Raw genomic sequence first — 27,454 nt, forward strand, 5'->3', positions numbered from 1 at the left:
AGGCGATCCGGAACTAGGAGATGGGAGTATTCTCCCCAGTTTCAGGCGATCCAGAACTAGGAGATGGGAGTATTCTCCCCAGTTTCAGGCGATCCGTAACTAGAAAATGGGAGTATTCCATTTCTTTTTATCTTGTGAAGATTTAGCTTTCTGAGAGGGCGCAGTACATAGAATACATACACGGTATCTCCGCCTGTCGTAACAGGTGACCCCGCAGGGGCTGTCAACTTGGAGCGTGGGTTGGTGATCACGTGGACCTTTGCAGAACCTTGTAAGGTTTCCACTAGTGTCAGCCTCATCACTTTCAACTTTCCTCTCTGACCTACATTGATCAACACTTGTTCTCTTCCAATCCCTACGGTATTAGGTTTGAAAGGCCTAGGTAGATGCCCTTCGTGTCCCTTCCCTTTCTTCCAGCATTGAACGGTTGGACCTTTTACGTTCTCTCTTCTGAGTAGAGGGGAGGTTGCCAAGTTCTGAACAAATCAAACAAACCCCATGGCGCTAGAACCCTCATGGGTCTCGACATACCAAGAGAAAGCTGCTCAGCCCGAAATCTTGCAGATTACGAGGTAATGCGTGGTCAGCGTTACAGAACCTCTCGGCCGTTATTCTTGGCTTTCGTCTGAAATAAAGGAAGAATCCCTACCTCGCCGGGAATCAAACTCGGAGACCTCGGGTAAGAGGCAGGCTTGCCACTCCTAGATCTCTTACAAAGTTCCAGTCACCCTTAAAGAAATAAACACCATCACCACCTTAGTGAACTTTGCATTTTCATGACCGCATTAACTTCATATGAGACTCCTCAGCTATAAAGAACTACAGTATAATGTATGTTCTTTCACCTCTGTTATGCCGATGACACAACCCTGCTAGCGTCTAGTCTTGAAGATCTGGAATATCTGATTATTAGAGTCGAAGCAGACAGTAAAATGGCAGGCATATATCTATATATTAAACAAACGAAAATCGTGACAACAGCTTTGAATTGCACCAATGCAGTCGAAATCAACAGTTATAGCATAGAAAACGTAAGCATTTCATCTTCCTTAGATCAAAAATCCACCACGGCGTATAATCTGGACCTGAAGTAAAGCGTCACATAGTTCTTGACAACAGTGCAATGCTAAGTCTGAATAATGGAGAAGTAAAGACATCAGCGTTGCACAAAGGCCCGCATAGTCGATGCCATCGTTTTTCCCATTGCAACCTAAGGCTGTGAAATGTGGACGATGAAGACAGCTGACCCGAAGGAAGATTATGTCTTGGAAATGTGATACTGGACGACAATTTGTTGCATTCTATGGACCACAGAAATTATAAACAGTGTCTTCCTTGACCGTATAAAGCCAAGGACGTCTCTGGAGGGCAAAATAGCAGAACGGCGGCTCTCGTACCTCAGCCATGTAATGCTTTCTGATTCATTAGAGTCATCAATTGTGCTGGGGAGCAGTCATCTACGAACGAAGACGAGGTCGCCAAAAAATTCGTTGGATTGACAACATAAAAGTGTGGACACCAAGGCGGGAATGGGACAACTGCAAGAAACAGTGCAAAGACAGAGGAGCGTGGCGAACCATGGTCCATAAAGCGTCCGAGTGCCGACCTTGACTGATGATGATGATGAATGTCTATTTAGTTCGTGGCATACGGATGTTTAATAAAAATCAAAGATAAATGTGTGCCCGTATGGCATTAAGGGCCATGTACTCCCAAGACGACTGTTACTGAGCCAGATGGCCTGAAGATTATTAAAGAGTCACGTAGCCAGCGTGACAACGTCCTTCGTCTTATTTGGAGTTTTCAACTGGTACAGATGTTTGGTATACAGCAAAAATAGTACTGTATGACCTGGAGTTAAACCAGGACCCTCATTCCTAGTAGCAGAGCAAGATGTTGTGCCACATTAGCTCATTGGCAGAGTAATTCATACGAAATAAAGAGATATTTGGTTCTACAGATGATGGTAATGATAATGATTATTGTTGTTTTATAGGGAATAATATCGGGGTACACCATGGATAGATCACGTCATCAATGGGGAGGCACTCCATCCCAGCAGGAAATCATGTGCAGTCTTAACCGACCCCAAGCGCAGGGAAACAGCCTATTTTAGTCACATCTCCCGAAATGACAAGTGCAGACTCTTACAAGAGATCAGAGAGAAAAAAGATAAAAGGGAGATGAGGCTGTGAGCAGAGAAGATTATCCTAGCCGCAGAACCTCCGACAGTAGTTGGCATCCACGATACAGAAAACACCGGCGCCAACCTCCAGTGAGGAGATGGCACCAGAATATCATGATTTCTGGTTCTATTCCGGTCGTCCCACGTCATTTTAGCCCAGTACAGCATGCACTTACTGTACGACGTACGGAGGTCGGCGTCAAGAGGTGGCAAAGAGAAATAAGAAAAAAATAAGCGCTAACGAAAATAATGAAGGGTAAGATACAAGTTTCGTAGCATTGCATTACATCCAAAACAAAAAGGAAAAGGGCTGATAATTTGTGGAATGAATATAAACACTATCAGTTTTAAATGTAAAAAATGACGAACTCACCTCCGTGTCCCGTGCAACAGGCGATGGCAAGCCATGCCATGGCACCACCCCATGCTGTATGACTAAGTGCCACATAAGCGGCCGATTCTATGGGACCCAGCTCACCATACAGCCCGTGGACCAGAGTGAAGGTGATGGCAAAGAATATCGCCCATCCTGCTACCACCACTGCCTGCAATTTAAATAAAAGTGAATTTATCATGATCATCATCATGCTCATTGATGTATTAGGAATACAATTAAAAGACCTAAACTTCAACTGGGATACTCACATATGTTTTATTACAAGTAAACTATCAAGGGTTGAACCTCAAATTTTAGAATTTAAAATAATGTCGAATGTAATTTCACGGCCTGAAGCGCTATACATGGTAGTCTGTATACTGTCTGAAACGAGACCTCGCTTTGCTTCCTCAGAAATAACCACAATGGAACACAAGAGTACAATGTCTAACTACTTACACAGTATAATGAAAATTCCGTCCAATAATAACAGGGGGTCGGGACGATTACAATGAGGATAGAAATCAATCCTATACCTCGTAATTTTCGTCCAGATTCAAATGGACAAGTAACGTAATGTTGTTTTAGACGAGATCTGTGCCCTAACGAGCGCCCGCGACATCTTAAATCATAGTTAAGTTGAGAAATCCCACTCTTTAGATGTAAAACTTACAGGAATTGACAGCAAAGTTATCCGCATCCTATCTAAAATCCTTACTGGAGTCAATGCAGATGTTATTTAAATGATGTCAAAGTAATCGAAGAGTTCAATGTACTAAGAAGGCAAACATTGAACATGACAGTTGAATGATTCTCTTCAAATAAGATCTAGTAAATGTTAACAGGACTCAATTAATGGTATTCCATTTAAATAAAAATGAATTGATCATGATCATTGAAATTATTAGGAATACAATTAAAAGACCTAAAATTGAACTGGGATGCTCACATATGTCTTATAACATGTAAACTATCAAGAGTAGCGTATCCCTTCAGAGCCACCCGAGATAAACTTCCAAGTAAATATCTATTTCCCAATTACTTTGCTTTCTTCCATAGCATTCTTCAATATGGAATTATACTGTGGGGTAACTTCAGGATTACGTATTGTAAACTATGAAGAGCAGTGTATCTCCTGATAGCCATCAGAGTTAAACTTCCAGGTAAATATCTATTAAATGCCTACTTTGATTTCTTTCATAGTATTCTTTATTATGGAATGTTACTATGCAGAAACTGCAGCATTACGCACTGTAAAAAAGTGCTGCTGATGAAACGTTAGGGAGAAAGGCAATATCAAGTAATAATCAGTGGATCTCAGGAGATAATAGACCTGACTGACGAACGGCGAAAGTACACGAATGCAAAAATGAGGAGGGCAGAAAAGTATACAGGCGATTAAAAAATGAAGCGGTTATAAAGCGCAGGACAGCTAAGGAAGAATGAGTGAAAGAGAAGAGCAGGGAACAGGGACGCTGAAGATTGTATGTTTGCAGGAGAGTTAGATGTTATATATAGGAAAACTCAAGGAAATCTTAAGGAGAAATTAGATGTATGATTGTTTATTAAGAGCTCAAGTGGAAAATCACTACTAGGGAAAGAAGACAGAAAAGACTGTAGAAACATATGCAACAACTGCATCAAGGAAAGAAGTAGATGATGAGGTTCTTTAATAATAAGAGGCTGCTGACGCTGATGAAGTGGGAGACCCAATTTTGAGGTCAGAATTCGACACAGCTATGAGGCCTAAGAAACAACAAGGCACCTGGAATTGATGACTACCCACAGAATTACTGACAGCTTTGGATGAAATCAGCATGGCGAGGTTATTTAAGTGTGTAACATGTATGATACAGATTTTCCATCCAATTTTAAACAGAATGTTGTTATACCTATTCCCAAAAAAGCCGGTGCTGACAGGTGTGAAAACTACCGCGCCATTAGTTTAGTGTCTTACGCTTGCAAAAATTTTAACACGTATTATTTACAGAAGAATCGAAAGACAAGTTGAAGCTGAGTTGGGAGAAGATTAGTTTAGCTTCATAAGAAATGTAGGAACACGTGAAACAATCCTGACTTTACATCTGATCTTATAGGATTGAATTAAGGACAAAACCATATACATGGCATTCGTAGATCTAGAAAAGTCCTTCAATAATGTTGACTGGACAAAGCTATTTGAGATTCTGAAGGTAATCGGGATCAGATGCCGAGAAATAAGGATTATTTACAACCTGTACAAAAATAAGCATGCAGCGATAAAATCGAGGTCTATGAAAAAGAAGTAGGTAGCAACCCAGATAGGATTGAGTGAGGCTTCAGTTTGTTTCCTCTCTTTTTCAATGTTTCCATTGAAAAGACGGTAAAGGAAATCAAAGAGGAATTTGAAAAGGGAATCATAATCCTGTGAGAGGAAATCAAAACTATCGTATTTGTCGATGATATTGTTATTTTATCTGAGTTTGCAGAAGATCTGGAGAAATTGCTGTATATTATTTATATAGAAATTAGACTTTCGTCTGGAGCATGAAACGTGGATAATAACTAGGAAGTGAATAGAATGCTGAAGGGTAGATTGATAGATCGAATCAATAGTGAACAGACACAATCGAACTGGTGAGAAGAAAACGATTTGGCTAAATTTGACTAGGAGAAGAGAATGACACGGCACATCTTAAGACACTCAGAATTAATTGTTGGTATTTTTTAGAGAAGTTTAGGCGGTGAGAATGGTAGAGGTAGACCAAGGCACGAATGTGACAAAATGATTAGAGTAGACGTATGATATAGCAATTACGTATAAATGCAAAGGTTAGCTCAGGATAGGGTGCCATGGAAAGCTGTATAAAACCAATGTATTGAATGATGATTGATGACCCAAACAACAATACATTGAACATTATCAAATATGATGAACATACGGGGTGAAGCGAAATTCGCGCTCTCGGGCGTCGCAGCGCGATTCCCCACATGCCAGCAATAAAAAAAAGTCTCTCACAAAAGTTGGTCCTGCGAGTATATCAGGCAGAAAAAGGACGTTGAAGAGTGGCAATTTGGCAACACTGTAACCACATGTAGGGCAACTACCTCTGTCAGCAGGTATCTGCCGTGCTGTACACTTGGTGCAGTGGATAGAGTTTTGGATTACCATGCAGGAGGTCGAGGGGTCGATCCTGGTTTGAGGCGTATGTTTTTTATTTCGTAAATGTAGTCCAGGCGGTATGGTATCTGGCATCTTAATCGTCAACAGCGTTTCGTTAGGGCCTTACTTTACCAGTAGACCTAGCAAAGTATTTCTTGTGTTCAGCGTTACATCATCATCATCATCATCATCATCATCTGTTTACCCTCCAGGTTCGGTTTTTCCCTCGGACTTAGCGAGCGATCCCACCTCTACCGCCTCAAGGGCAGTGTCCTGGAGCTTCAGACTCTTGGTCGGGGGATTCAACTGTGGAGTATGACCAGTACCTCGCCCAGGCGGCCTCACCTGCTATGCTGAACAGGGGCCTTGTGGAGGGATGGGAAGATTGGAAGGGATAGACAAGGAAGAGGGAAGGAAGCGGCCGTGGCCTTAAGTTAGGTACCATCCCGGCATTCGCCTGAAGGAGAAGTGGGAAACCACGGAAAACCACTTCGAGGATGGCTGAGGTGGGAATCGAACCCACCTCTACTCAGTTGACCTCCCGAGGCTGAGTGGACCCCGTTCCAGCCCTCGTACCACTTTTCAAATTTCGTGGCCGAGCCGGGAATCGAACCTGGACCTCCGAGGGTGGCAGCTAATCACGCTAACCACTACACCACAGAGGCGGTTCAGCGTTACAAAATGTTGTAAATGTAGGATACATGTGCTGTATTAGATGGAAACTAACAAATAAAAAATGCGCCTCAACCCAGGATCGAACCCTAGACCTCCTACATGCTAACCCAAACTCTATCCACTGCACCAACTGTACAGCACAGATTAGATTTGCTGACACAGGTACTTACCGTACACGTGGTTACAGTGTTGCCAAATTGCTACTCTTCAACGTCCTTTTTCTGCCTGATATACTCGCAGGACCAACTTTTGTGAGAGACATTTTTTTTTTTATTGTTGGCATGTGAGGAGTCGCACTGCGACGCCCGAGTGCGCGAATTTCGTTTCACCCTGTATATTTTAACAAGCTTCACGGATATGTCGACTGTGCCTTTTTGTACATTAAATTGATAGTTGGATTTGATAACAGAAGGAAAAGCTCAAATGCAACTGAACACCGCCAGAGAGAGCTAGGAATCGAGTACATCACGCCAAGCCGCCGACAGGAAGAAACTGTCCACCTACGTACCTCAGGATCTCAAGAACTATATGATGGGTCGACAGAAATGTAATCATGAACATGCTACGTCAATGACGGCTACAACAGCCAGAACTCTACAAAGAAAAAATTGAACATTACAATATTTTACTCAAAGCATTCAAACCGACACACACTGGTTCCAAATGTCAAAAACCTGACCAAAAGTCCGAAACCTGTACTATTTTCCAAATATATCTATATATAAGTGTTTTTAGGTTGATGAATTCGAACCTGACATTAATTTTTGAAAACAAAATGGCGGACACAATCTGGTGGACATAAACATTTTTAAATAATGTCATATTAAAAAAATAGGTGGGTAAGGTTTTTTAAGGTCGCTGATTCTGAATTTTGAGTTAATTTTTTAAAATGGCAAACCTAAAATAAAAATGGTGCATTTAATATGACAAACTGAATGTAAACATGTCATTTTCAAAAATAGTATATAAGGGTTTAAGGTGTTATTAATTTCATATTTTTTAAGAATTTTTAAATTGATTCAGTGTTCATCGTCCGTGTTACAAAAATGAATCAACTGATATACTAAAAGACTTAACTAACACATACAGACACACGTCCTTATTCGTCATCAGAACTACTGTATGATTGTATTCGTCTGAGCTACTGTCAGATGAGAAACAACTGCGATATTCCCCACTAGGCTCATTTAACATTTCGACTGCTTCACGATCAATGACGTTTATTCGGCAACTTTCGTACGTTCTATATCAGCGGGTTTAAAGAAGCCAAGAGCTTTGAGAAAACGTCTTCTTAATACAGTATATACATTATATTAAATATATCTAATGATAATCAAAACAAATACTAATGTTTCAATAAATGTCCAATGTCATTGAAATCATTTAAGAAAAGGCTAGGAAAACAACAGATAGGGAATCTGCCACCTGGGCGACTGCCCTAAATGCAGATCAGTATAAACTGATTGATTGGAAAACAGAGCAACATGTCTAATAAGGTAAAATGCAGTTTTACCAGAGAAAAAATCATTTTAAAAATGGGCAAGAATGGGCACCTGCTTTTTGTATCAGTTATAAAAATAATTATGTCATAAACATGCCTTTGCTGGCGAGATGTAGTGTTTACAGTGTACTATGTCTTCTGGTATGGACTATATCAAATTTGTTACTTTCATTGACCTGTCTCAGTCTCATCCTTGGCTTTGACAATATGAAAGTGACTGAGGTATGAGTGATGCTAGTAATACCATTCCTTATGCAGCCAGTCCCTGTTATGAATGGTGTGAAAATATCGCTCCTAGGGTCGGTTGGTGTATGCATTTCAGTGGGCTTGGCAGACTGATATGTAATAGCAACGGCTGGCTCGGTGAGGAAAGCAAGGGGAAACTACCTCACTCCTCATTTCCCTAGTATGCCTCTTCAGTGACGCCTAGGCTATTTATGACAGCTGTTGGCGGAGCTGCAGAGGATCAAACCAGCCTTCGGGCTGAATACCCAACATACACAAACAGGAATCATTAAATTTATAGCGGGATTTTGTGGGACGATTAACTATACATTATGAAACTTTAATTACCGACAAATTTTTTTAAGCTTTTTAACTGTTTAAATAATCTAATAACAATTACATTTAATGATATTTTGTTTACTATGTACAAGTATACTTACTTTCAATTGTTATTTCTGTGATAAAATTAGTCGTAATAACATATAGGTACAAACATTCAATGCGGTCGAACATAAAGCTAAATGCAGCCTTCTCACACGCTGTGCTCGAACCGACACTTTGCGTGAGATTATGAAAATAGCATGTTTTATCCTAATATCTAAACACTGCAGGTACCAACCTAACTATTTAGGGTCTTAAAAGTCCCCCAAATCGAAACTTCGTTTTAGGGACTTTTGGTCAGGTTTTCGGCATTTGGAATCACTATGCGACGGCAGGATTGATCCTCAAGAGCTCCGCCATCAGCTGTTATAGGTAGCCTAGGTGTCACTGATGAGAAATACCAGGGATATGAGGAGTGATGTAGAGACCTTTTCCTTTCTTCGCCGACACAGGATTTCCTATTACATATCAGTCTGCCCAGCACGCACCAACCGACCGTATGAACAACATTTTCACATTATTCATAACGAGTACTGGCTATATAAGTAATGGCATTAGTAACATTGTTCAGTCATTCATGTTGTTAAAACCAAGGATGATACTGAAACAGGTCAGTAAATGTAACAAATTGGTCCTAACCCATACCAGAAGACACAGAGCATGTAAATACAAGGTCTCGCCAGCAAGGACATACAGTCAGTATCTACACAGTCTGTATACGTACCTTATGCATATGAAGTTTGCAGCCTGTACGGTGTAGTAATAGTCCAGCTCCCATTCCCACAGCGTACGGTCCAAGTCTCATCCAGGGCTTGTCGTACAGCGCGTCGAACAGTCCGAGAGGCTGGTCCACACTGTAACACAAGCAGTTAACATACAGTATGAACTAAAAAGTTATATTCGTGTAAGAAGCTTAAAAAGGGTGCTTTAAGCGGAGAACTATTTTACCAGCCCCTAGTAACACTAAGTTGAGTTCCAACCCTTCGAAGGATGAGGAAAGGAAAAGGACGTTGAGACTGATATTTTTGGCAAAATCTGGTCAAAAACCCGAAATGTTCCTTTTGTCAGAAAAATGAGTTTTCCCCTCGGTTGGAGGTGGTATGATGTAGAATACATCCACGGTATCCTCTGCCTGTCGTAAGAGGCAACTGAAAGGGGAAACACAGGGGCACTCATTTTTTGACCCCCTAGAAGATCATGGCATTGCTTCCACATACTTCCTATTCAACCTCCCTTGCGATCCTGGCGGTATGCGAGGTCTAAGGAGTTTTTCACTTTCACATTCTTCGTGACACTTCCCCCTTTTTTGCCGATACTTCCATATTTTAAGGGTCTGACCTGCTCCTTTCCTCCTTTCTGATTAGTGTTAAAAGAGGATAGTTACCTAGTTGTACTTCATCTTAAAACAATAATCACCACCACTAACACCTCAAAAGAACATTCTTCAAACCTTGAGGAAGGAGTTACAAGATGAATTTTCATAACTCCCCTCGTTCTTGCAGCCACTTTTAAACAGCGTGCATTCTCCTATTTGGAATGAATGTCCAAAATATTCATATCTAAAGAAAGTTTGTTTTTCTGCGTTCATAAAATATGAGGTGCTCTGCTACCCACATAATGGTGGTCAGATGTGTGGTAAGAGGTGGAAAATATTGATAAGCCTCCTCTGCAATATGTGAGCGTCTCGATGCTGCTAGAGTGTTCGCAAGTAGGCCTAACTTCAGTCGAAGTGAAGGGGAATTTAATAAATTTAAGTAGGAAGCTGCTAACAATAGCAGGAAGGCAAGAGTTAGAAATAGGGACCATTTTAATACTTGAGGTAAGGTGTAGACGTTTAATGAAGCATATCAATAGATAAAAATCGGGTCCGACTCATTGGCTGAATGGTCAGCGTTGAGGCTTTCGGTTGAGAAGGTGCCGGGTTCGATTTCCGGCAGGGTCGGGGATTTTAATCACCTCTGATTAATTCTTCTGGCCCGAGGACGGGATGTTTGTGTTCGTCCCAACACTTTCCTCTTCATATTCAGACAACACATTACACTACCAACCACCACAGAAACACGCAATAGTGATTACATTCCTCCGTATAGGATTGGCGCCAGGAAGGACAACCGGCCGTAAAACAAGGCCAAATCTACATGTGCTACACAGTTCGCACCCGCGACCCCATAGACGTTGAAAAAGCGGTAGAAAAAGAAGATCGATAGATAAAAATTGGAACTGTATTTTTTAAATTCAAAATGCTCCACTTTCATCAGATAATGCGTACATACAATGAACTTTATATACAGTAATGTTCAAACTTAAACAAAAAACGGAATTTAGAGCGAAATTTCAGGTATCATTGTACTGAGATAAGAAAATGTTACAGAATGGAAATAAAATGTCATGTGTAAAATTATTACAACTGGACCTTTGGGGTTACCTAAAATATCACTCTCTAAAGTTATTAGCATGGTTTGGGGTATATAATATAAAAGGTTTAAATTAAAATTTGATTGCACGCGGAAAGTTTTGATTCCAGGGTAATAATGTTTATCGTATGGCCACCCCTGTTGTAGTAGTTTAAAAGAAGTGCGTCGGCTGTTGTTATGATGTGCTTTTAGGACCCATATTAATATACATGCTAGTCTCTTAGAGTTAACCAGCGACGAAGCAGACAGACGAAGGAAAATTACTTTTCCTAAAGACTTTGATCTGCTCCCTCAGAAGTGAATCACGTGGTTGGTAGTCATTGTCTTGACTTCTGAAAAAATAGATCAAGAAAACCACTTGGTAATCACCATGGCTTACTTGTGAGGAAATAGTTCATGACAAACCACATGGTAATCCACCTACTCGTAAGGAAAAAGTTCAGGAAAACCACGTAGTCATCCACCATGTCTTGCTTGTTAGGAAATAGTTCAGGAAAACCACGTAGTCATCCACCATGTCTTGCTTGTTAGGAAATAGTTCAGGAAAACCACGTGGTAATCCGCCATGGCTTACTTGTGAGGAAATAGCTCAGGAAAACCATGTGGTAATCACCATGGCTTACTTATGAGGAAATAGTTCAGGAAAACCACCTGGTCATCCACCATGGCTTACTTGTGAGGAAATAGTTCAGGAAAACCACGTGGTAATCACCATGGTTTACTTGTGAGGAAATAGTTTAGGGAAACCACGTGGTAATCACTATGGCTTACTTGTGAGGAAATAGTTCAGGAAAACCACATGGTAATCCACCATGACCTACTCGTGAGGAAAGAGTTCAGGAAAACCACGTGGTAATCACCATGTCTTACTTGTGAGGAAATAGTTCAGGAAAACCACGTGGTAATCGCCATGGCTTACTTGTGAGGAAATAGTTCAGGAAAACCATGTGGTAATCCACCATGTCTTACTTGTGAGGAAATAGTTCAGGAAACCAACGTGGTAATCCGCCATGGCTTACTTGTGAGGAAATAGTTCAGGAAAACCACGTAGTAATCCACCATGTCTTACTTGTGAGGAAACAGTTCGGGAAACCCACGTGGTAATCCGCCATGGCTTACTTGTGAGGAAATAGTTAAGGAAAACCACGTGGTAATCACCATGGCTTACTTGTGAGGAAATAGTTCAGGAAAACCACGTGGTAATCACCGTGGTTTACTCGTGAGGAAATAGTTAAGGAAAACCCCGTGGTAATCCGCCATGGCCTACTTGTGAGAAAATAGTTCAGGAAAACCACGTGGTCATAACTATGGCTTACTTGTGAGGAAATAGTTCAGGGAAACCACGTGGTAATCCACCATGTCTTACTTGTGAGGAAATAGTTCAGGAAAACCACGTGGTAATCACCGTGGTTTACTTGTGAGGAAATAGTTCAGGAAAACCCCGTGGTAATCCGCCATGGCCTACTTGTGAGAAAATAGTTCAGGAAAACCACGTGGTCATAACTATGGCTTACTTGTGAGGAAATAGTTCAGGGAAACCACGTGGTAATCCACCATGGCTTACTTCTGGGGAAAAAGTGAGTGAGCTGTTGAAGTGTATGGACGTGTTTTCCCAGAGCTCTGAAGTGAAGTTGTTACCATCGGCTGCGCGTAGGAAATTTACCGGTCGAGGATGGAAATGTGGTATAAATATACAGGCGGGTGAGGCTCTCCTTCCCGCGACACTGCGGTCTTTCCGGACCTCGTAACTTGTAGTTCGTGGCAGTTGTAGTAGTGTTAAGTTGAACCGCTGACCTGCAGTGCAGTCAGATGTGGCTGTCTCGCTCGCTTTCTGTCCTTCACTTCCTCGCTGTAGTTAAGTATCCACGCCCTTCGCGAAGATGGGAAGACAGTTGCCTCTAGAGCAACGTTTTGTTTTTTGCTTTTTGTAAATGTTATAAATACGAATCGGTTCGCCGCGTTCTGCTGAGTTTATCAGGAGGTTCCCCGGACAATTGCCTCTTTCCAGAACTTCAATTCACGATCTTGTAAATAAGTTTGAGACTACTGGTTTAGTGTACAGAAACACACGCGAAGACATACGGTGTTAACAGAAGGAAAAATAAACGAATTGGCGCAAAACATCAACGTTCGCCACGAAATTAGCACAGCAAGTAGGGGTCTTAGTGATTTCTGCGCATATAGCAACAACATTATAAAAACTCAAACCTTATAAATGCACATGTGTTCATAATTTAAAAACAGCTGATCCCGCAGCACTTGTAATAAGAAACATTACAGTGGCCGTGTTGAATCATGTCAATCAAAATGTGTTCACCCGGTACAATGTCTCTTTACCTGCGGAAAGACGATATTTCCACTCTTCCAGCATTTGCTATGACGTAAGAGAGTTTAGTTTAGTTTCTTATACTGTAGGATAAAGGGAGGTATGTTCGTGATAAATCTTTGAATAAGTATCATGTGACCGCTAGAGTGATTAAGACCAATGCAAGTAGCTAGAGACATGTGTGGAGTTGAACCACGCTCTGCTACCATTTGCACCACCCCCTTCCCCACCGATGACGTGAGACATAAAAGGTACGCACGTAGAGGAAAACTGAGGCGTGGACCACGACTAGGAAAGGCCAGGAGAACGCAGCCTTGAGCTGAAAACGTCCCTCATTATAGATGAATAAGGATATCAATCTAATACTACAGCAATAAAATCCGAATAAAACTTAAATGGGAGATTATTGATAAAGTAAAATTGAAACAGATAGGCAAAATAGTGATGTCAATAATTTAAAAAGGGAAAAGAATTGTAACATAAGCATACCTCGTTCAATGGATGTCAAAACATTATAGCGTGAGCGCGGCGTTATTACACTCCAAGGTACAGATAACTATTATCAGAAGCTCGCCGCCTCAAATATAACCTCGTTACATCATGTGCAGGTATTAATACAGCTCACACGGCCCAGTTAGGTCGTTCGTTTTACGAGATTGACTTCTTTCGAGCGTATATATTCTTTTTGCTCATTATCCACACAACAACAATAGCCATATCTCTACAAAAAACTGTCCGCAGCATGGAGAAGAAAAGGCAGGTAAAACAAATATGAAAGACAATATCACGCCAGAGAGAGGAATGTCTCTCTACCAAAGAAGTGTATTTAAAATCAAAGGAGAAAACAGATGCACGCGCATCACCCACAAGAATGAAAGTAAACAAACATGGCTGCCTCACGGACAAGCAAGCACCCGAGACAAAAATAAGTAATATTGTACCTAGAACAAAAATAAGGTACAGAAACTAAAAACGAAAATAGAACTGACCGGTACATCATCTTTCCACTCCCCTCACTCATGCACACACACCCGAACTCACACACATATGCCAGCACGGAAGGCAATACGAGCGGTCGCTCCAATTAACAAAGTCCAACACCAATCCATATAGGGTGACTCACCTGGTCACGAACTGCAGGACTCTCGTACACCACACAGCAGTGTGCACGACGCAAACAATATAACAACGAGATCAGGAGAATTCCGTATTCAAAACCACCATGTCACGTGCCCCGTACGGCGAGAATAGAGCTTCCAGTCGACACGGGGAGCACAGATATATTTGATGGCGAAATACCATACGATGCAGCAATTAGAGACTCAGTTATCATCATGGCATAGTCAGAAACATACTAACAGACACAGGTCTCATTCATGCCGTTTGGGGCGGAAGACGCATATCCATGGGCGCCCACAGGATCTTTTCCAGGGGGGGGGCACATTAACAATTTTCTTGAATATAAAACCAATATAACGTCAGCAACATTAAATTGTTTACAGAAATTTCCAGTTATAACAGATGCTAGATGACTGTCAGTAAGTTCAGTTTATGAAATAATCTGGTATGATATTAAACAATTGAACATCAACATTTTTAGAATTCCAGGGGGGGGGGGGGGGAAAGTGCCCCCCCTTGCCCCCCCCTTGCGGGCGCCCATGCGCATATCGATCAGCCATAATCAATAGGGCCAATAGTAATACTAAAGAACTGCAGAACCAAAGTTAAACAAGAATTAACGTACCTACGATATGAATAATCAAAACAATTAGATGCATGTTAATATGAGCAATGTTTGAATATATTAACGCCCATTTATAAGATAGGAATGCAGCTCCGCTCTGTGTGGGCTCCATTGTTAATTCATCTCTCATAAACAAAGCAAAGATTCCCTTTAGAGAGATAATACTTCTCGTCTTGCAAAAGGAACGATCTTCCGTGTTTATATCACACAGTGCTGCCCTCTCCAGTACATTGTCAGAAACACATAAGCTATTCGAATTGAGGCCATAGGAAGCCATTTACACATTGAAAAAAACGTCACATTTATGAACATGCCATTAGGCATGGCTCAAACCTGAAGAGGGACAACTTTATCCGTACAACTAATGTATTAATAAAATGAGATGGTATCTGTCTGTTCGCTCGTTTGTCTGTCTGTCTGTCTGTTCCAGATAGGCTCGAAATTTGGTAAGGATATAGCTTGAAATCCCGCAATGGATACTTTTGATTTTGATATATTTCGCATATTCCGTTTCGAACTGGTGGGGGTATTTTACAATGGTATGTCCGAAATTTAGGCACTTTTTATCTACATTAACTAAAATGACGGATAAACGGTCGGCTCTATCGAAAAATGTAAAACACCGTATGGCCTTGAAATGATATTTTCTACAAGAAACGTCGCATACGTTATTATCGTACCTCTGGCGGTTTTCTAGAAAATTCACCTTTCTTGCGCTTTTGGCTCTGGTGGTCTTTACTAATGAATAAGCTACTTACTTTGCGTGTAAATAGCGGTCACGTGATGCCATGTTCGTCATCATTCGTGTGAAATCGTTGTTCGTTTGTTAAGGGGCCAGCTGAAGAATGAGCGTGACATTCTGCGGAAAGTGTTGGGAGGCTACAGTTGTATTGTTGCGAGTTCTAAGCGTTCTTATCCACTGCTGTGTGCTGTAGCTTATTATTTTACTCAGCCTTATTCGTTATCATCGTCATCGTATTATATTCATAATCCGTGTTTCTATCGTTTTAATATTCAGTAATTTTAGTATTCATACTTATTACGTATAGATTTCGTATTCCATTTTATGTAGCCTTACGATTAACATATCCCATTCGGTTATTTTTATATTCTTTACAGTCTCCCGCTTTTATTTACAGTTAAATCTATTCTAAAATGTTTTGTGAGACGTGCTGAGTCCGGCATTGTTACCACTTACTTGTGCCAGGCCCCTCCTGTAATTCCTCCTGTGAGATTTCCCTTCGCTCACCCTAATTCTTTTCCGATCACGACGGTATTAGAGCATTCGAGGCCTAAAAAAAGCTTTCATTTTCCCACCTTATAAGGCTTTTTTTTTTGCCGACGCCTCCAATTGTCGAAGTTTGTGGACCTTCTCCTCCAAGTTGTTTTAATTATTCATAATTTTTGTTAATAGCGGTTAGATTTCGGATTCGAGTCATTTCCTTCTATCATTTGGACGACTTCAGATCATTTTGCACCTTTTATAGTGTCAGTGATTGCAATGTACCTGTAGACAGTGTTAAAATCCCATGGAACATCGATCTCTCGACATCATAATTCATGTTTGGGTATCCAAGACGGTGTTTATCAAGTTTTATCGTCATAAGAGCTAAAGCTAAATATGTTCCTGTTTATTTAATTATTTACAAAACTTCCCTCAGTCGAAGATTGCCGCAATGGACAAAGCATAATGAAGAAATGAAATTATAAGTTTGGTTTACAATTATTTTGATTACATTATTCTCATATTTTTAAACTATAAGAGTTTAAACTATAAGGGAAGCATTGTTGGATGCGCTTGAGAACGGTTGGCTGTTGAGAGAGCACTTGCATTATTGTAGTGATAAGTAGTGAAAACCTATTGAAATAGCTAAATTTTGTGTATATGTGATTCATTTAGTGCTGTTTATATAGTGGTGTTTAGTGCTTGTTGGTAGAAATTGGGAGTAGTGATATTTATTTAAATTTTGTAACAAGTAATTCAGTTGGTCTTCAGTAAATTACGTTTTCTAGGTTAAGTAGGCTAGCTAGGTGTACCTTGTTTCGAATTTAGGTTTAGGAAATACTTTAGGTAATAATATTAACTTTAAAAGTATTTGTAAATATCTGTAGGTTCGTTGGTTGTACTTACAAAGGCAGATTATCATAAGGAATAGTACCGTAACTTCTGCAGCAACTTCTCCGGTATTTCGTATAGATATCCGTTCAAACTATCGGGAAGGTAATAATTTACTACATTAAAAAAAACACGATAGGCCTGTAAACTTCCATTTAAAAAGAAGTTAAGGAGATTACACGGTAATAGTTAACAGTCGTATTGTTATTGATTATTGTCGCTCCTCATATTCAAATATTGCATTGTTGGCTACAGTCGTGAACAAAGGGTGTAGTGTAGTCAAGTAAATAAAAATCAGCTGACCTTGTATTCCATTCATTTGTACTTCTGAGTAGGTAGTTAAAGTATCCGTAATCTATATTTCGCTCCCTCGATCTTTCAGTATTTATGAGTGGTTAGCTAATAATAATAAAGTTCATATATCCCAGAAATTGCAGTTCAAGTAGTAGTAGTAGTAGTTTTGATAGAAATATTTGAGAAATTACTGTAGACAACCTCGTACAGTAGGTCTAATTAAGGACACTTTCATTCTCCGTCCCGTGAAGTAGGAAAATAATAGTAATCCACCAGCTGTAATAATCACATAACCACATTTCAGTAGAATTGTAGTGAAGATAAGGTATAATATATTAGATAGTATCTTGCCAATTATATTCGTGTTTTTCTTCGTGTACGGCAATCCTTTCGATACTTAAGCATTTAACCAAACGCAGTGTAGTGTAGATACATTGTAGTATAGATACAGTACATTTAGATAGTGCCGTATCTTGCCTGCTATATTCGTGTGTATCTATTAGACCGTAATACTAATAATAATTTGTCTAAGCATTTAGCTTCGTTGGTAATCTTTGAGTACAGTAGTTCTTGCAAATTTCATTTCTGTTGTGCTTAGTTTAGTGACATACGGTACGGTACCGGTATCGTAATTAGGATACGTCTGAAAGTAGTTTAAAATTACTGTAGTGCACTGTACGGTAGTATACGAGTAATATTCTATTAGAATTTAGTGTGATTATTTTATTATTGTAAAATATTTGTGTAGTACTGGTGTAGTAGAGGTATCCGTAGAAACTCTTACTAAAATACTGTTGTTGTAATTAGAATAGGCTTAATTGCAGTTTGGAATTGTGTAGTTCTTGTGTAGGCTATTACTTTCGATATTCAGTAATTAACAGCAGTTTTTATCCTGTCAGGGGTTGTAGGATAAAAAAAATAGAGCACGACTAAGTAGTATTGTAGTGTAGTCGTATATTAATTACCTTATTGTTGTGTACTATCCCAGACAATATATCCCTCCGTTCATTTATTTTTTGCAAATAAGTTATTTTATTTTTAATTTCATTTTTTTCCCCGTAAAGAATGGCTAAGGAGCGCTAGTGTACTTACTGTGGATGTGGCGAGGCATTGAGGGGTATGAGGGAGGAGTTGGAAAGTTTGAGGGAGATAATTAGGATTCTCACAGAAGACAGGAAGGAAGATAGAACTCCCTCAAACAATGTACAGGTTACAGTAGGTGTACAAGAGGGAGGGAAAGGAAAGGGAGGAGTTGTAGAAGACAGGTGGTCTAATGTTCTAAGGGGAAGGAGATTGCAGGCTAAGGGCTCTATTCAGGATCAGAATTCAGGACAGGTGTCTGTGCGAAATCGGTACGAGTCACTCCAGGTAGAACAACAGAGGGAAGATGAGGGACAGGGAACTGTTGCTGAGATGTGTGGAAGTAGGAGGAAGGGAAAAGGTAGGAAAACCGGGCGAGTTGGCCGTGCGTGTAGAGGCGCGCGGCTGTGAGCTTGCATCCGGGAGATAGTAGGTTCGAATCCCACTATCGGCAGCCCTGAAAATGGTTTTCCGTGGTTTCCCATTTTCACACAAGGCAAATGCTGGGGCTGTACCTTAATTAAGGCCACGGCCGCTTCCTTCCAACTCCTAGGCCTTTCCTATCCCATCGTCGCCATAAGACCTATCTGTGTCGGTGCGACGTAAAGCCCCTACCAAAAAAAAAGGTAGGAAAGGAAAATGTAGAGTAGAGGATAGGAAAAGACAGGTGGAACAGGGTCATGGGAAGGAGAAAAGGGAGGAGGAAGTAGCTTCTGCAGCTATCAGGAAAGATAGGTCTGACCAGGAGGGGAGGGGATCAAATGAGGTGGGTAGGGTTGAGGCTCTGGTCATGGGGGATTCCATCGTTAGACACGTGGGGAAAGTGTGTGGAGGAAAGGGTACCAGGGTAGAGTGTTATCCAGGAATTAGGTTGAGGCAGATGTTGAGGAAAGTAGAAGAGAGGGAGGAGAGGAAGGAGAAGGTGGTAGTGTTTCACGTTGGTACCAACAATGTAAGGCAAGCTGATATAAGTACCAACATAGTTGGAGATGTGTGGGATCTGGTAAATGCAGCACGGGTGAAGTTTAAGAAAGCGGAGATTGTTATTAGTGGAATACTGTGTAGAAGCGATACTGACTGGAGGATGATTGGGGATTTAAATGAGACTATGGAGTGGGTATGTGGGAAACTGGGAGTGAAATTTCTAGATCCTAATGGGTGGGTAGGATATATGGATCTGCGCTCAGATGGCCTTCATTTAAACCGCAGTGGTACGTATAAGTTAGGAAATTTGTTTGGAAGGGTAATAGGGAGGTACATTCAGGGAAACGGGATGGCCTAGGGAGCGGTGATAAGGGAACAGGGAACTGGAAATCAAGTAGGGATGACATAAAATTGTTAGTGTTGAACTGTAGAAGTATTGTAAGGAAAGGAATAGAATTAATTTAATAGATATATATTTACCAGATATTGTAATAGGAGTTGAATCATGGCTGAGAAATGATATAATGGATGCAGAAATTTTCTCACGGCACTGGAGTGTGTATCGTAGAGATAGGATAGGAAGGGTGGGAGGGGGAGTGTTCATTCTGGTGAAAGAAGAATTTGTAAGCTACGAAAAAGTTAAAGATGAGACACATGAAATTCTAGGTGTAAGGCTCATTTCTAAAGATAATAGGCAACTTGATATATTTGGAGTGTACAGATCGGGAAAGGGTAGCACTGACGCGGATTCGGAATTATTTGATAGGATAGTCAGCTATGTGGGAAACGACATGGAAAGAAATGTGATTGTAGCGGGAGATCTGAATTTGCCAGATGTCAATTGGGAAGGAAATGCGAACGACAGGAAGCATGACCAACAAATGGCAAATAAGTTAATATGGGAAGGACAGCTGATTCAGAAAGTGATGGAACCAACCAGAGGGAAAAATATCCTGGATGTCGTGCTGATAAAACTAAATGAGCTCTATAGGAAAACTGAAGTAATAGATGGTATTAGTGATCATGAAGCTGTTTTTGTGGTAGTTAAAAATAAATGTGATAGAAAGGAAGGTCTTAAAAGTAGGACTGTTAGGCAGTACCATATGGCTGATAAAGCAGGCATGAGGCAGTTTCTAAAAAGTAGCTATGATCGGTGGTAAACGGTAAATAAAAATGTAAACAGACTCTGGGATGGGTTTAAAGATATTGTTGAGGAATGCGAAAACAGGTTTGTACCATTAAGGGTGGTAAGGAATGGTAAAGACCCACCTTATTATAATAGGGAAATAAAGAGACTAAGAAGGAGGTGCAGACTGGAAAGAAATAGAGTTAGAAATTGCTGTGGAAGTAAGGAGAAATTGAAGGAACTTACTAGAAAATTGAATCTAGCAAAGAAGGCAGCCAAGGATAACATGATGGCAAGCATAATTGGCAGTCATACGAATTTTAGTGAAAAATGGAAGGGTATGTATAGGTATTTTAAGGCAGAAACAGGTTCCAAGAAGGACATTCCAGGAATAATTAATGAACAAGGGGAGTGTGTATGTGATGATCTTCAAAAGGCAGAAGTATTCAGTCAGCAGTATGTAAAGATTGTTGGTTACAAGGATGATGTCGAGATAGAGGAGGAGACTAAGGCCAAAGAAGTAATAAAATTTACGTATGATAACAATGGCATTTACAATAACATACAAAAGTTGAAAACTAGAAAAGCGGCTGGAATTGATCAGACTTCTGGGGATATACTAAAGACAATGGGTTGGGATATAGTACCATATCTGAAGTACTTATTTGATTATTGTTTGGTCGGAGGAGCTATACCAGATGAATGGAGAGTTGCTATTGTAGCCCCGGTATATAAAGGAAAGGGTGATAGACATAAAGCTGAAAATTACAGGCCAGTAAGTTTGACATGCATTGTATGTAAGCTTTGGGAAGGCATACTTTCTGATTATATTAGACATGTGTGTGAAATTAATAACTGGTTCGATAGAAGGCAATTCGGTTTTAGGAAGGGTTATTCCACTGAAGCTCAACTTGTAGGATTCCAGTAAGATATAGCAGATATCTTGGATTCTGGAGGTCAAATGGACTGTATCGCGATTGACCTGTCTAAAGCATTTGATAGGGTGGATCATGGGAGACTACTGGCAAAAATGAGTGCAATTGGACTAGACAAAAGAGTGACTGAATGGATTGCTATATTTCTAGAAAACAGATCTCAGAGAATTAGAGTAGGCAAAGCTTTATCTGACCCTGTAATAATTAAGAGGGGAATTCCTCAAGGCAGTATTATCGGACCTTTATGTTTTCTTATATATATAAATGATATGAGTAAAGGAGTGGAATCGGAGGTAAGGCTTTTTGCGGATGATGTTATTCTCTATAGAGTGATAAATAAGTTACAAGACTGTCAGCAACTGCAACGTGACCTCGAAAATGTTGTGAGATGGACAGCAGGCAATGGTATGTTGATAAACGGGGCTAAAAGTCAGGTTGTGAGTTTTACAAATAGGAAAAGTCCTCTCAGTTTTAATTACTGCGTTGATGGGGTGAAAGTTCCTTTTGGGGATCATTGTAAGTATCTAGGTGTTAATATAAGGAAAGATCTTCACTGGGGTAATCACATAAATGGGATTGTAAATAAAGGGTACCGATCTCTGCACATGGTTATGAGGGTGTTTAGGGGTTGTAGTAAGGATGTAAAGGAGAGTGCATATAAGTCTCTGGTAAGACCCCAACTAGAGTATGGTTCCAGTGTATGGGACCCTCACCAGGATTACCTGATTCAAGAACTGGAAAAATCCAAAGAAAGGCAGCTCGATTTGTTCTGGGTGATTTCCGACAAAAGAGTAGCGTTACAAAAATGTTGCAATGTTTGGGTTGGGAAGAATTGAGAGAAAGAAGAAGAGCTGCTCGACTAAGTGGTATGTTCCGAGCTGTCAGCGGAGAGATGGCGTGGAATGACATTAGTAGACGAATATGTTTGAATGGCGTCTATAAAAGAAGGAAAGATCACAATATGAAGATAAAGTTGGAATTCAAGAGGACAAACTGGGGCAAATATTCATTTATAGGAAGGGGAGTTAGGGATTGGAATAACTTACCAAGGGAGATGTTCAATAAATTTCCAATTTCTTTGAAATCATTCAGGAAAAGGCTAGGAAAGCAACAGATAGGGAATCTGCCACCTGGGCGACTGCCCTACATGCAGATCAGTATTGATTGATTGATTGATTGATATCACATAGCAATGATTTCTCAGGAATGAAATGGAACCTCGTGAAGGTAACAAAGACATAGTTTGTAATTCCATAACCTCTAAATTAAACTGCATCCAAAAATTCACAAACCGGGCGAGTTGGCCGTGCACGTAGAGGCGCGCGGCTGTGAGCTTGCATCCGGAAGATAGTAGGTTCGAATCCCACTATCGGCAGCCCTGAAGGTGGTTTTCCGTAGTTTCCCATTTTCACACCAGGCAAATGCTGGGGCTGTACCTTAATTAAGGCCACGGCCGCTTCCTTCCAACTCCTAGGCCTTTCCTATCCCATCGTCGCCATAAGACCTATCTGTGTCGGTGCGACGTAAAGCCCCTAGCAAAAAAAAATTCACAATGAATGGAGGAATATTCTCTCGAGCTCCTATCATTAATCCTATCACTTTAATGACCTTAAATCCAAACTTATCTTTATAATAAATTATGGTCGGTTCATAGATAAGCTTCTTTTCCCTATCAACGTCTTCTGGCTGGTCTGTTGAGATTTCAAAACGAACTGTGGGGTCTATTATAAATCCCACACCCTCTGATTCCTTGTAGGCTATGATGTCAATTCTCCTACTGCTACCGTTATCGGCAAGTCCGGATACCTCTTCGGCGACCCTGCAATTTTTCTTTCTGAGGGAATTTGCTATAAAGGACCAAATCTTGTTATGCCTGACGTTCCACAGCATCTCTTCATGGGAGCCAGATCCCAAACCATGAGGAAGTGTTTCTATCTCTCTTCGGCAATGCCGGCAGAGGTTTCCGTTCTGGGACCTGCCAAGGAAGAGATCGAACAGCGCACACATTAGCAGTCATTCCCTCACGCCATTCGCCGACTGATAAACCAGTATGGTTTATATTGTTCAAATAGCGCCACACCTTTTCCTGTGTGAGGTAATTTGCACCATCTCTTGAATTCACGGTTTCTAAACTCTACTCTGATTTTGGAAGCCGAAAGTAAATGAGTACGTTTATCAAAAATGTGTTCTTAATTCTCTAACCCAAGCTCTGTGAGACATTTGTTGCTTTCTTTAATGACATCTCTTGTTGCAGATATATATGGGTTCCTTTCCAGTAAAGAAACGGCGTATGGATTTTAGTGCCGGGAGTGTCCGAGGACAAGTTCGGCTCGCCAGATGAAGGTCTTTCGATCTGACTCCCGTAGGCGACCTGCGCCTCGTGATGAGGGTGAAATGATGATAAAGACGACGCGTTCACCCAGCCCTTGTGCCAGCGAAATTAACCAATGAAGGTTAAAATTCCCGACTCTGCCGGGAATCGAACCCGGGACCCCTGTGAACAAAGGCCAGCACGCTAACCATTTAGTCATGGAGCCGGACTCCTTTCCAGTGCAAGCGATTTACAAGTATTGGTATGTTGTAGTTTAGATTCCCAAGATGCGCAAAAAAGACCAAGACTTTTAACAGTCTTTCAAGAATAAACCATGGCATCAGGTACGTCAGCTGGAAGTTGTATTATTTCTTCAGCCGCATTACTGATTAAGTTGTCTATGTTAGAAAGAATACATGTAGGAATCAGTTCTGGAGGAGTTATTTGGAAACGATATACAAGAGCTGGTGATACTGAAGAATTTAGTATCTGAAATGCCAAAGATACTCCAAGATAACGGATTTCTTCTCCATTTTTAAGGACTGGGATAACATGGGCATCAGATTTGTCTATTTTGTTTTGTAATTCTCTGAAATTTCTGTTTGAGTTTATGTACATTGCTTCATTAATATCATAAGAACTAATAAACACAGCTCCGCAAAAGAAAAAGGATTAAGTGATCCACGTTTCATCCTAAATATCGAAGAAACTCACAACTGCTTCCGGAGATTTTTTCAGAATAAAATTAATATAACTAAATCATACTGTGCTATTGATTATGATGCTTGTTGTTTAAAGAGGCCTAACATCTAGATCATCGGCCCAACTCATCACTATGTTCCTCGAGTTCTCCGAATAGGTGGTGATACTCGCATTAACAACTCCTGCACTTGTTTACTTCATGAACGCCAACTGTTTTCTGTATCAAAACTTTTTTTGTAGTAACAAAGTCTACGAGAAACAGTTTACAATCGTTGTTGCTCATCTCTGTCGATACTGTATACTGGCTGGCTCCCTGCTTTTACTGCGCGCTGCACCAGCTTGACTCAATACCAGCGACGAGGACGACCAACTATTCAACCAGCAAGAATGGCCATTAAAATATGTTTGCATGACTAATTACGTTAAACAGAATTTGGTTAGTCCCATCTGTCTTTTAGCACACGTCACAACATGATTTACAATGTCGCAAGTCTTTTTTTTTTTTTTTTTTTTTTTTTTTTTTGCTAGGGGCTTTACGTCGCACCGACACAGATAGGTCTTATGGCGACGATGGGATGGGAAAGGCCTAGGAGTTGGAAGGAAGTGGCCGTGGCCTTAATTAAGGTACAGCCCCAGCATTTGCCTGGTGTGAAAATGGGAAACCACGGAAAACCATCTTCAGGGCTGCCGATAGTGGGATTCGAACCTACTATCTCCCGGATGCAAGCTCACAGCCGCGCGCCTCTACGCGCACGGCCAACTCGCCCGGTTATATTTATCTCACTAATGCACGTGGTATACGCATTGTATTACTATACAGCACGTATACACTCGTTCCAAGTCGTAGGAATCTCTTCCTGCAGTTCACTGACGTATTTCACACGTTCACCGCCTTTGTGATCGCTTCTGCTGGTTATCTACGAACAAAACTTTCCGGAAAGGCGCGCAGTAGCACGGCATATCGAAAAGGCAGTGGAAACACAAAGTGAGACAGCTGGATATTGGCTTATATTGATATCAACATTTCTTCAGCTTGTTGTGTAATGAACGCCACGAAAGAAATGGAAAAGAATAAGAAAAGATCATGAGCTCCTAACTGGAATAGTACGGAAAACGTAAGCAATTGTAATTGAATCGGTGAGTTCCAAAATCCTTACATTTCAGGAGAAAGGAAAAAACTGTTTTGTAGCTAAAAGAAAGGTTTGATCAAAAAAGTTTATATTAGGCATTTATACAACACATAACTGCCTATTCAACTACAAAGTATGGAAATCATATTATGTACGGTTTTCAATATATACCATTTTTTATGTCAAGGAATAGGCCTATGTCCCTTTTTATACTCAAATTTGAGAAAATTCTTTGTAGAGGCAGATAATGTATAAAATAAACTTGCAATTTCAAAAGTCTAGTAAGCAGTAACACATTATTTCACAAAAAAATACTCCCAACTATCATTTCTTTTATAGTTATTCATTGTCATTCCGTCTCTTTAAAGTGTTTTACTTTACGAAATTCTAGCCTCCATAACCTCTAAATTGTGTATGTCTTCTATGCTTAAAATATCGTGAAGATCATCAACGTTATCGTCCATTCTTTCAATGTGTGTTCAATATTAAAGTCGAATATTTCAGCACGATTACTGCAGACAATAAATACCACGAAAATAAACTGCTCACTCGTTTCTTTTTCCGCTACTCGCTGGTATACAACGCTTATACAAGAAGGGGCCTGGTCTGTATAAGCAATTCAATGAATAACTATAACAGATGTATACACAGGAGTAACGAATTTCACATAAACGGTGTATAAACCTTGTATAAATGTTATGCACCGTTTATTAGTAAGACGGTAAATGATTTTTAATTGTATAATCACGCCTTACTTCTATTTAATTGTAATACGTGATTGTTGTTCCTTTGGTGAAAGTTTTATTGTATAGTATTGAATTAGAATCTCACAAAACTATTATTAGCGCACTTAAGTTGATAGGCTGCCGACCTTTATTTCTGTCTCGAAATTCGCTCAGAGAGCATAAAAACTTGCCTTTTTTGTAAGTTTTTTTTGCTAGGGGCTTTACGTCGCACCGACACAGATAGGTCTTATGGCGACGATGGGATAGGAAAGGCCTAGGAGTTGGAAGGAAGCGGCCGTGGCCTTAATTAAGGTACAGCCCCAGCATTTGCCTGGTGTGAAAATGGGAAACCACGAAAAACCATCTTCAGGGCTGCCGATAGTGGGATTCGAACCTACTATCTCCCGGATGCAAGCTCACAGCCGCGCGCCTCTACGCGCACGGCCAACTCGCCCGGTTGCAGGTTTTTCTTCAGTTTTTTATGTATATAACACCCACAGCTGTATCCCACAAACCCGGGTACTTTGTTGTCTGCACATTTTTTGCCTTCCTACTGCTAATTGCCAAGCGCCGCTACTGTCAAGCCCAGTACGCTTCAGTTGATGGACAACACCCAGTTAAACAATGCACATTATTAATTAAATTAGAATTGCGCACGTTCTTGGTCACTGCGAGCGCGGTCATACTCAGCGTGTTGCAAGACACCACAAGATAAGGTCTTCGATAGCTCAGTCCTTGAGAGCAACACGCTTTACTGTGCATGAAGACCATGGTCTATTCTAGTGGATAAAGGGAGTACTCGTTGGATTGACATCATGCCTACAACCCCCCTGTGGGTGGGGGCGGCAGAATAACACCCTGGGTATCCCCTGCCTGTCGTAAGAGGTGACTAAAAGGGTCCCCAGAGGCTCTTAACTTGGGAGTGTGGGTTGGCGACCTCGGGCCTTAGCTGAGTCCTGGCATTACTTCCACTTATGCCAGGCTCCTCACTTTCATCTATCCCATCCGACCTCCCTTGAACAACTCTTGTTCTTTTCCGACCCACACGGTATTAGAGCACTCGAGGCCTAGGGAGTCTTTCCTTTTCACGCCCTTCGTAGCCCTTGCCCTCCTTTGGCCGATATCTTCATTTTTCGAAGTGT

At 40.7% G+C, this 27,454-nt stretch overlaps 1 protein-coding gene across 1 annotated transcript in view; it reads right to left on the bottom strand.

The window, feature by feature from the left end:
• The window catches only part of LOC136862290 (nose resistant to fluoxetine protein 6), a 202,208-nt gene that overhangs the window by 12,002 nt on the left and 162,752 nt on the right, over nt 1–27,454 (bottom strand). The window contains exons 12-13 of the mRNA XM_067138874.2: nt 9,206–9,339; nt 2,559–2,726 (exon numbers count right to left, since the gene is read on the bottom strand). Of these exons, the coding sequence (XP_066994975.2) occupies nt 2,559–2,726; nt 9,206–9,339 (302 nt within the window). The remainder of the gene's footprint in view (nt 1–2,558; nt 2,727–9,205; nt 9,340–27,454) is intronic.

This window comes from Anabrus simplex, chromosome 1 (genome assembly GCF_040414725.1).
Source record: "Anabrus simplex isolate iqAnaSimp1 chromosome 1, ASM4041472v1, whole genome shotgun sequence".
NCBI classification, from domain to species: Eukaryota; Metazoa; Arthropoda; class Insecta; order Orthoptera; family Tettigoniidae; genus Anabrus; species Anabrus simplex.